Source organism: Lactuca virosa, chromosome 1 (genome assembly GCF_052849685.1).
Source record: "Lactuca virosa cultivar CGN04683 chromosome 1, Lactuca_virosa_CGN04683_v6, whole genome shotgun sequence".
NCBI lineage: Eukaryota > Viridiplantae > Streptophyta > Magnoliopsida > Asterales > Asteraceae > Lactuca > Lactuca virosa.
The window spans coordinates 184,455,900-184,467,310 of NC_136426.1; the positions used below are offsets into that span (position 1 = coordinate 184,455,900).

The 11,411-nt window shown below is 40.0% G+C and overlaps 1 protein-coding gene and 1 non-coding gene across 2 annotated transcripts; one reads left to right on the forward strand and one right to left on the reverse strand.

Annotated features, from left to right (window-relative positions):
• The first annotated feature begins 1,286 nt into the window (after positions 1-1,286).
• LOC145125254 (uncharacterized) lies at positions 1,287-3,059 on the forward strand. The gene is made up of 3 exons (XM_079060743.1): positions 1,287-1,495; positions 1,583-2,327; positions 2,439-3,059. The coding sequence occupies exons 1-3, from the start codon at positions 1,287-1,289 to the stop codon at positions 3,057-3,059; spliced, it is 1,575 nt and encodes a 524-aa protein (XP_078916869.1).
• On the reverse strand, positions 1,335-1,441 carry LOC145151804 (small nucleolar RNA R71). The gene has a single exon (XR_013732358.1). It is a non-coding gene; the product is annotated as a small nucleolar RNA R71 (small nucleolar RNA).
• Positions 3,060-11,411: the final 8,352 nt, after the last annotated feature.

An 11,411-nucleotide genomic window follows, 5' to 3' on the forward strand; every position in this document is an offset into this window, starting at 1 on the left:
AATCCATTGCACTTGCCATAAAATCAACCATATGAATAAATGATTCAAACCTAAACATAAGTCTCATTTACTATTGAATTTAGTTGATTTTTATTTGCTTAGCTGTTAACTGTTTTGTTTGAGTGTTAGTTAAGTATTTAATTTTCTAGTCTTGCAAAACTAGAGGAAACCCTTCTTTTATTACTTGCTTTTATTTAGATAATCCTAGTAGTTAGATTTATATTTGCCATTCCATGTGTTCGATACCCTGCTTGCTTAAACTATACCACCAATTGACAGGTACACTGCCTTGTGTGTGTCTAATTTATATTTAAAAAGTAGGAATAAAACTTGTTCGTTTTACAAACATCAAGTTTTTGGCGCCATTGGTGAGGAACGGTTCAAAAAATTAAATTTAATTGCTAGTGTTATCGATCCTTTGTGTAAGATTTTTCTTGCACAAAGTTACTATCTTTAGTAGTTTAGTCAATAGGGTTAAGTTTAGTTTATTTGATTTTCAGAACTTTCCTTTTAGTTTTCTTTGTTTTAGCAGTGAACTCGCCGAGTCCATACGAACCGACTCAACGAGTCCATCGTTGTTCGTCAGTTTCGTTTTTATTTTTGTTTTGTTCGTTTTTACGCGTGTTTTTCTGTTTGATTGTAGTACGTTTATGACCAGAGGAGGAGGCACATCTCTGATACTGCCACTTGAAGACCCGGAAGCAACTCTTAGAAAGAACAAAGGCAAAACCGTAGGAGAATCCGCAAAATTGAAGAATTCACCGTTGAAGAATCTCAAATCTGTTTTTAGCAAGAAAAAAGGAAAGAAAGCGGGAGAATCCAGCATCTCATCATTGGCGGACGAAGACCCAATTAAGGAAGACACCGAGTACGAAGCAGAAGGAGACGAAAAAGAAACCGAAGGAGAAAGCGACCCCGAACCCGATCTTGAAACCGAACCCGATAACACCATGGCTAACATCGATGAAGTTCCCATTGGCGAATGGAAGAAAAGGATGCGTGAAGATACCGGCCCAGGACTCATGCAACCCGCGATTCCTGCAACTGCCAACTTTTAGCTTAAGGGCCACATACTCGCCCAACTTAAGGAAATCCAATTCTACAGGAAAGATCACGAAGACGCATACAAGCATCTAGATGAGGTCAACGACATAGACGACTACTTCAATGTTCCTAATGTAGCTCGCGATACTATCTTGCTTCGTATGTTACCGGTCACATTTAAGGGGGCCGCGAAAGACCGTCTAAAATCACTCCCTCCAGGATCCATCACCACTTGGGCTAAAATGCGTGAAGAATTTATTGATCAATTTTGCCCTCCATCAAAGATAGCAAAGTTGAAGAAAGCCATAGCAAACTTTGAGCAACAAGCTAGAGAGTCACTATATGAAGCGTGGGAGAGATACAAAGGCTTACTAAGGAATTACCCGCATCATGATCTAAACAGTCAGCAAGAAGTTTCCATTTTCTATGATGGAGTGAACGTGACAACAAGGCAACTCCTTGATTCGCAAGGACCACTCACAAATAAGCCACCCCTGGTGATAAAGCAACTAATTGAAGAATTCTCAAAGCACTCTAGAGAATATCATAACCCAAGGAATGATGCAACTCGAGGGGTGGTGAACTCTATTACCGATGACATGGCAGCAATGATGGCAAAATTGGAGAGCATGGATCGAAGAATGACTAAGATGGACCAATCCATCCATGCCATTAGAGTGGGATGTGAAAACTATAGAGGGCCTCACCTTACTAAAGACTGTGATCTTGATGAGAACGGGAACTGGAGAGCTCAAGTGTGTTATTCAAGCGGTGATAAACATGATGATGATTGGCGGAAACCTAAGAAAGAATGGCTACCATATGATGAGTACAAAAAGGCAAAGGAGGAAAAGTATAAGCAAAAAGCAAGGGGTTTATATCAAAAAGAGGAGTCGGTTCAAGAAAAGAAATCGGATTTGGAAGACATGCTCACAAGATTTGTAGCTGCGTCCGAGAAGAGACACAATGATACAGATGCTGCAATAAAAGAGCAACGAAATATGTTAAGGGATCACCAAGGCATGATTAAAGAACACCACACTATGATGATGGATCAACAAGCTCTTCTTAGGAATCAGCAAGCATCCATTCTTAACATTGAAAAACAACTAGGCCAACTTGCACTACAAATAAACGAGAGACAACCGGGTGGACTTCCTAGTAATACCGAGAATAATCCGAAAGACACACATATAAATATCGTGACAACTAGGAGTGGGAAGATTATTACTCCTCTGACCCCTATTCAGAAAGAAGATCCGAAATTGGTACAAGAGGAGGAGGTAGAAAACCAAAAATCGTAGAAACCCGACTCGACTCGCCGAGTCGAAGACACGGACTCGTCGAGTCCCCTACCTGAACAGAAAAACAAGCCTCCTGTTAAACCTTATCAGCCTCCATTTCCGTTTCCAGGCCGAGCTAGACAAGATAAGCACGATATTGATTATCAAAAGTTCCTGGAGCACATCAAAGCCCTTCAAATTAATATGCCCTTCATCGAAGCGGTTGCACAAATGCTTAAGTATGCCAAATTCTTAAAGGGGCTTCTTACAAATAGAAAGAATATGGAAGAGGTGAAGAAGGTGGTTCTCAATGAAATTTTTTCAGCCGCCAAGTTGAACAAATTACCTAAGAAGAAAGGTGACCCAGGTAGTTTGAACTTGCCTTGTCAATTCGGAAATTTAGCAACTATACATGCATTGGCTGATTCGGGGGCAAGTGTAAATCTCATGCCATATTCATTCTTTAAGAAATTAGACCTTCCGGAGCCAAGGCTAATTCGAATGGCAATTCACTTAGCTAATAAAATGGTGACATTTCCAAGGGGGATATGCGAGGACCTATTGGTGAAAGTTGATAAATTTGTGTTCCCCGCGGACTTCATAGTACTAGACATGGAAGCGGATCCTCAAGTCCCCATCATACTTGGAAGACATTTCCTCAACACCACGAGTGCTATAGTAGACATGCGAGATTCTAAACTTACCCTTCGGGTGGGAGATGATGTTGGATAAGGTGTCTAAGTCCATAACTTTATTTGGTATATACTTGACCCGACCCGACATGGTCCATTTGGGTTGCACTTCACCCGAACTATTTGTATGGTTAAACCTTTGAGAATTGTATGTTTATGATTTGTTAATATATATTATAAGTTATAATATATTAATATGAAATCGTATTATTTAATTAGTATTGATCATAAATTAATTTAGAATTAATTTGGTGATAAAAAAAGGTGACTAATTAAATATGGGCTCTTGTATTTATATAAGTGTGGGCTAATACTCATTTGGAATGGGCTTGACATGCATGGGAGTCCATGGATAGTCCATGGAGCTTCTAACCCATGGATTCTTGGAAAGGAAGAGTCATGGGTATTAGGGTTTACATGTATGTAACCCTAATTCCCCACACTATATAAAGGAGCTTATGATGCTTGAAATGGCACTAGTTGTGAGTGTGCAAGGTGGTGGCCGATTTCTATAAGCTAACATACACTCTCTTAAGTTTTTCCAAGTTTGTGGTGATTTGTGATTTCTATTTGAGGAATCCACATTATTGGTGCTTGGCTCTCAAACTCCAAGGAGTCAACTCACTATTGAAAGGTATGTAATTCTTCTACCCATCAGTGGTATCAGAGACTAGGATTGTTTTCTAGAATACTTGATGCAAACTGTTGAAAAATCGAAAAATTGAGTTGTCTGGACAGTGGACTCGCCGAGTCCATGGGGGGACTCGAAGAGTCCAAGTGAAAATTCATCCTACTCGTCGAGTAGGTTCCTGCACTCGACGAGTAGGAGGCACAGACTGCAGTTTTTCGACTTTTGCTGCTGGAAATGGACTAGAAACATTACCCTAAACTGTTTTGGTGTTTTAAAACCTGTTTTAGATGGTGTAATGGTTATGCTAATCCATTTACAATGGCTAATATCAAAATTCCATGTTTTATATGTGTTCATATGATTCTTGAAATTTTGATATGAATATTCATGTTCTTATGAGTTATTGTTAGATCATAGGAATTACTTGCAAATTGTTTGATGATTAATTCTAGATCAATTATGTGTTTTAATGGAATCCATAATTTGTCCTCGATTTATGGATTTGCAAAGGTCACTTTCTTTTAATGTACATTTAAAACACATAAGTTACATAAAAATGAAGAGTCTTCACTTTTATGAACCATTAACTCATATGTTATGAAATGAAAGGTTTTGAATAGTTTCAAAACTTGCCCTTAAGTTTTGGAATTTGTAAAGACACACACACTTTAATTCCAACCCTTAGGATTTTAAAAGTTAAAATTCAACCCTTATACTATTATAAGATTAATGGTTAATATTTCTATATGTATAAGATCAAGTCTTTTTACCGTTAGTAGGCCTCATTCACGAAGCCGGTCTATAAGGGGTATAAGGTTGTTGCCTATAAAATGGCAGCTTAATGGTTGTCCACTCTCACCCACCGCTTCCTTGATCGGTGGAGGGTCGTTAGCCGAACGGGTAGGACAATGACTTTAATTCTCATTAAAAGTATAATGATTATTATAAAGTAACTAAATGTTTTAATAAATTCCCAATCTTAGTTACTTTAGGAAAATGTGAAATGGTGCTAACCCATGAAATTCACACTTTGTACCTTACCAAGTCGTTGGTGGAGCGTGTGTGGTTAACCGGCACACTAACTTGGACTAGTAAGGATAACAAAGGGTGACTTAATATTTATCATAGATCGGTGGAGCGCGTGTGGTTAACTGGCACATTGATTAGGTGATAATATTAAGGGTACCAAGTGAATTTGCATGGTTATTCACACCTTGTTTTGTGATCCTCGACATCCCAGTCACAAAACTTGAAGGGCACAATCGAGATTGAAACATGCCATTGAAAAGTTCAATGAATCTCAAAAGAATCTAAGAATTTCAAACCAATTAAACCTAATAATTCATTTTGTTTTCATGGTGGAAATTGGTGAATCGTCATTCACCTACCTTCAAATATGTTATAGCTTAGATTACGGCATCCCTCTTCTAAGTTATAATATATTGTGTTGGGTCCTAGCCTTAATATTACATTTGGGTGTCTTATTAAGGACTCTATATATCTAATCTAAACTTGTCTTTCTTCTTTTCAGATGTCTTCCAACAATGCTTCGGGTTCTAACCCTACTGGCTCCTTCTCTCTCATGAACCTTTGTGGGAGAGTCATCTTCGATGGTTCCAACTTTATGGATTGGATCCGGAACATCAGGATGGTCACTCGTTACGAGGACAAGGAATATGTCCTCGACAAGGAGCTTAAGGATCTTGAGCCGTCTGCTACTCCTGAGGAGATCGCTGCATATGAGGCACATGAAAGAGATGCTACCAAAGTGGCATGCATCATGTTGGCCACTATGACAGCCGAGCTCCAAAAGTCCTATGAGGACTACTATCCTTTTGAGATGCACCAGGATTTGATGGACCACTACCATCAGAGTGCTCGTCAAGAGCGATATGAAATCATCTCCTCCATGATAACAACCCAAATGAAGGATGGTGAACCCATCACGGGCCACATGCAGAAAATACAAAGGTATGTGGATCGTTTGCAGAAATTGAATGTGAACTTCCCTGAGGAGTTGGCAATTGACATCATTTTGCACTCCCTACCCTCGTGTTATGATCAATTCTGCATGACATACCACATGAACAAGGAGGAAGTTACACTCAGAAAGCTTCAAGGACTTCTGAAGACCACCGGAAGTGGTCGTAAAGATAAGTCAGTTGTTACTACTCCTACTCCTACAGCTACCCCTGTTTTGGCTATCGGGCAAGGCAAAGGGAAGAAGAGGAAGACCTGTTCGAAGGGTACCAAGGGAAAGTCTCTTGATGGCTCCTCATCAATTGGAACCAAATGTGGTTCTGCTACTCCTTCTGCCATCCCAAAGGATGCTGATTGCTTCAATTGCCAGAATAAGTGGCACTGGAAGCGAAACTGCCCAAAGTACTTGCAGGATGTCCAGGATGGGAAAGTGAACCATCCCATGCAGGTATTTACACTATATTGTCTAATAACTCACCATATTCTAACTCTTGGGTCCTGGATACATGTTGTGGTATTCACATATGTTCTGATTTGCAGGGCCTAAGAAGAAGTGAGGATGTGGAGCACGGGAAGATAAACTTAATCATGGGGAATAGGAAGATTTCACATGTTACCAAGATTGGAGTTTATACTTTGTTGCTAAGTAGTGGGTTAAAGATAGATTTGAATAAATGTGTTTACTCGTCTGAAATGGCGAGGAATATTATTTCCTTTCATAGTTAGTACAAACAAGGGTTTACCTTTTCTTTTGATAATGAAGTTGGTGGTATTAATGCTTTCTTTAATAATGTTCTTTATTTTAAAGCATTACCTTGTGATGATGTGTATAAAACTGGGTCGGTTGAAGATAACCTAGGAAATAATGTGTTGTGTATTGATTCTTCTACTAGCTTGGATAAAGCATCATTGTAGCATTGTCGTCTTGGACATGTAAGCAAGAAACACATAGGCCAACTCCAAAAGGATGGAGTCTTGGAGTCATTTGACCTAAAGTCAGATGATAGTTGTGAATCTTGTTTGCTTGGGAAAATGACAAAATCACCATTCACTGGTTCTTGTGAAAGGGGTGAGGGTTTGTTGGACCTTATACATACTGATGTATGTGAACCCTTCAAAACCGCCACAAGGGATGCTAATCCCTATTATCTGACTTTTACTAATGATTATAGTAGATATGGTTATGTCTACTTAATCAAGCATAAGTCAGAAACTTTTGAAAGGTTTAAAGAGTTTAAACAGGAAGTAGAAAATCAATTGGACAGGAACGTTAAGATGCTTCGATCCGATCGAGGTGGTGAGTATCTTAGCACAGAGTTCCTCGACTATCTCAAGGAGTATGGGATTGTCTCACAATTGGCACCTCCCAGGACACCACAGCTGAATGGTGTGGCTGAGAGGCGTAATCGGACCTTGTTGGACATCGTTCGCTCCATGATGATTCGGGCTTCGCTACCAATCTCTTTTTCGGGGTATGCCTTAGAGACTGCCGCCCATATCCTCAATTTTGTCCCTACAAAGAAGGTTGCAAAAACACCTCATGAGATGTAGACTAGGAAAGTTCCCAACTTGGACCACATCAAGATTTGGGGTTGCGAGGCTTTTGTGAGGCGCAAGACTCACGATAAGCTCGAACCTCGGAGTGAAAGGTGTATTTTCATCGGCTACCCACAGAAATCCTTTGGTTACCTCTTCTACAGACCCAGTGAGAATGTGGTCTTTGTGGCAAGAAGAGGGGTCTTTCGTGAAAGAGAGTTCATGAGCCAAGGAAACAGTGGGAGGCAAATTGACCTTGAAGAACTTCAAGAGTCAAGTGGTGAAGGAACCTCAAATCCTAGCAATCAACCTGAGGAGGAAAAACCTGTTGATCCGACTGACGAGTCTGTACCTATGAGGCGCTCCACAAGAGTTAGGAATGCACCGGAGCATTACTATGGTTTCCATATTACTGTGGAAGGTGATACACTTATCTGTGATAGTACACTGGTAAATCTGGATGAACCTAACAGCTACATGGAAGCCATGGCAGGCCCTGAGGTTGCTAAATGGAAAGAGGCTATGGACAGCGAGATACAGTCCATGTATGACAATCAAGTTTGGAACTTGGTTGACAATGTACCAGGTCGTAAGACAGTCGGGTGCAAATGGATCTTCAAGAAGAAGACCGACATGGATGGTAATGTAGACACGTATAAGGCACGACTGGTTGCAAAGGGATTTTCTCAAACTCCGGGAGTTGATTATGATGAGACCTTTTCACCAGTAGCAAAGATTAAGTCTATTAGGGTTATGTTAGCCATTGCTGCATTTCATGACTATGAAATATGGCAAATGGATGTCAAAACCGCTTTCCTCAATGGGAAGTTGGCTGAGGATGTTTACATCAGTTAGCCAGAGGGTTTTGTCAGTACAAAGCACCCGAATAGAGTGTGTAAGCTTGAGAAATCCATCTATGGATTGAAATAAGCACCTCACAGATGGAATCTTTGTTTCGATGAGAAAGTTAAAGAGTTTGGATTTTCAAGAAGTGAAGATGAGTCCTGTGTATATGTCAGAGCTAGTGGGAGTATAGTTAGCTTCTTGGTGCTGTATGTGGATGACATACTGCTCATAGGAAACGACATCCCAACTTTGCAGGAGGTGAAGTCCTGGCTTGGGAAGTGTTTTGCTATGAAGGACCTTGGAGAGGCTGCCTATATCCCAGGGATAAGGATATTAAGAGACAGGAGTTAAAGACTAATTGGACCTAGTCAGAGTACCTACTTGGATAAGGTGTTGAAAAGGTTCAACATGCAGAATTCCAAGAAAGGAGAGTTACCGATCCAAAGCAATGCCAAACTAAGCAAGGCTCAGAGCCCGAGTACAGAAGCTGAGATAGTTGAGATGATTCAATTGCCATATGCTTCCGCTGTTGGCTCGATCATGTATGTTATGACTTGTACCCGCCCTGATGTGGCCTTCGTTTTGAGCCTGGTCAGCAGATATCAGGGGAACCCTGGCAAGTCTCATTGGACTGCGGTAAAGAATATTCTCAAGTACCTGCGGAGGACTAAGGATTTGATTCTTACCCTTGGTGGGAGTGATGAGTTGAGAGTAGTAGGGTATAGTGATGCGAGCTTTCAGACTGATAGGGATAAATTCCGCTCTCAATCGGGCTGGGTCTTTACCCTAAATGGAGGGGCGATCACATGGAAGAGTTCGAAGCAGGAGACGGTAGCTGATTCGACCTGTGATTCAGGGTACATAGCAGCGAGTGAAGCGGCAAAGGAGGTGATATGGCTGAAGAACTTCATCGGAGACCTTGGAGTTGTAGCAGCTATTAAGGAGCCTATGGAGATTTTCTGTGACAGCAATAGTGCGGTTGCCTTAGCCAAGGAACCGAGAGATCATGACAGATCCAGACACATTGACAGAAAATATCACTTCATAAGACACAAGATAGAAGAAGGACTCCTCGTGGAAAAGTGGGTATCATCAGAAGACAATCATGCAGATCCCCTTACGAAGGGACTGACGAAGGTTATGCATTTACAGCATGCGAGGCGCATCGGGCTGAAGAATGATATTAGTTTTACAGATTAGATAGCTATTTATGAAGCTTGTAAAATGTAATCGACATTTGATGATGAATAAAAGGTGTGTTTATTTATGAGTAAGGTGTTACTGTCTTTTGTCAATTATTTACAATTGTTTCAGCTTTGCATGTTTTGACTTCCAGAATAAATTACTTTATTCAAACTTCCACAGTCGGTCATACGTCAGAAGTAGGTATGAATTAAGACTATCATGAATTGGGCTTGTAGATGACTAAAGGTGTTTAGCCAAATCAATGGTTGCTACAACATTCATCAGTGTTTATAAGTTCTGAGTATTGGAATAAACCCACGCTCACTTGCATCACTTCATGGAATTTATCTCGAGTGATCGTGAGACGGTAATATCATATAAATCTTCAAACCTAGAGATATGAGTTGTTGCCTATGAGTTGGTTATGCATTGATTGCACGAAAACGCATCAGTAACTTGATGTTATAAAACGTGCCTTTGTGTATAATTCAACAAGTAGTAGAAACAAGTATATGAGTCGAAGTTTATCTGTTCCTTCTAGTCCTTGGAGGATTAGAAGCGATATCCGGGCCCCTCGATGATTTTTTTTTGACCTATGTACCGGGCCCGGTCAGAACCTAAGTTGATGTCTTCAATTAAGTTCTATGTCAAACAAATCGGAAATCGAGAAACAAACTGCTGAAAAATAAGTAAGACATTGTTCCACGTATTTGTCCGGCTGATATCTAGAACAGAGGATTATATGATCACTTATCTAAAATGGCGCTTCATAGTTCAATAGAGTTTTAAGAGCTATGATTGCCGGTTGGTTCCTGAAGGAATATAGGCAAATATATTTATTAGACATATCCAAGTGGGAGACTATTGGATAAGATGTCTAAGTCCATAACTTTATTTGGTATATACTTGACCCGACCCGGCATGGTCCATTTGGGTTGCACTACACCCGAACTATTTGTATGAAACCTTTACGAATTGTATGATTATGATTTGTTAATATATTATAAGTTATAATATATTAATATGAAATCATATTATTTAATTAGTATTGATCATAAATTAATTTAGAATTAATTTGGTGATCAAAAAGATGACTAATTAAATATGGGCTCTTGTATTTATATAAGTGTGGGCTAATACTCATTTGGAATGGGCTTGGCATGCATGGGAGTCCATGGATAGTCCATGGAGCTTTTAACCCATGGATCCTTGGAAAAGAAGAGTCATGGGTATTAGGGTTTACATGGATGTAACCCTAATTCCCCACACTATATAAAGGAGCTTATGATGCTTGAAATGGCAATAGTTGTGTGTGTGCAAGGTGGTGGCCGATTTCTATAAGCTAACATACACTCTCTTAAGTTTTTCCAAGTTTGTGGTGATTTGTGATTTCCATTTGAGGCATCCACATTATTGGTGCTTGGCTCTCAAACTCCAAGGAATCAACTCACTATTGAAAGGTATGTAACTCTTCTAGCTTTTATGTTTAATGTTCCCCATGCCATGCTAGATAGGTTATGAACCTTGGAAAAACAAAGTTGCATGTATTCATAGTAAAACATAGATCCAAGGTTTCTAGGGTTGCATGTACACCATAGGAGTGTTAGGATGCTCAAAACCCATCAAATGAATCAGTTACATTTGGAGTTGATCAAGCCATGAAGCATGCAAGGTTTAATGATGACAAAACATTTTCGGTTGATATGTTGGAAGAATTAATGGAAGAATGGAAAGAAGACAAGCCAAACAATTCTACCACTGCCTTTGAAGATGATTTTGATGCTGAAAGAGACCTGAAGGAGATAGAGAGACTGCTTGAAGAAGCTGAATACAATGAACTAATCAGAAGTGCAGAAAACTCGACTCGCCGAGTAGTATCCACCGACTCAACGAGTCCGTCCGATAAATCGCGATTAGATGGGGATTTTGGCCTGGACTCGACGTGTTCAATGTACAAAAAATGAAATCAGACCTGAAAACTTTACCTGATCATTTGGAGTATGCATTTCTTGAAGAAGGTGAACAAAAACCTGTTATTATAGCTTCTGACCTCACCAAATCTGAAAAAGAAGAGTTAGTCTATGTCTTCAAGAAGAGAAAGAGTGCCATTGCATGGAACATCACTGATATCAAGGGGATAAGCCATTCTTATTTCTCTCACAAGATAAACCTCGAATAAGGAGCAAAGCCGGTAGTGCAACATCAAAGGCGGTT

Coding starts and splice junctions, on each gene's coding strand:
- LOC145125254 (XM_079060743.1), top strand. CDS start 1,287: ATGCGTGAAGAATTTATTGATCAATTTTGCCCTCCATCAAAGATAGCA. Junction 1,496..1,582: donor GGAGTGAACGTGACAACAAG/GCAACTCCTTGA, acceptor AAAGCACTCTAG/AGAATATCATAACCCAAGGA. Junction 2,328..2,438: donor AATTGGTACAAGAGGAGGAG/GTAGAAAACCAA, acceptor AAACCTTATCAG/CCTCCATTTCCGTTTCCAGG.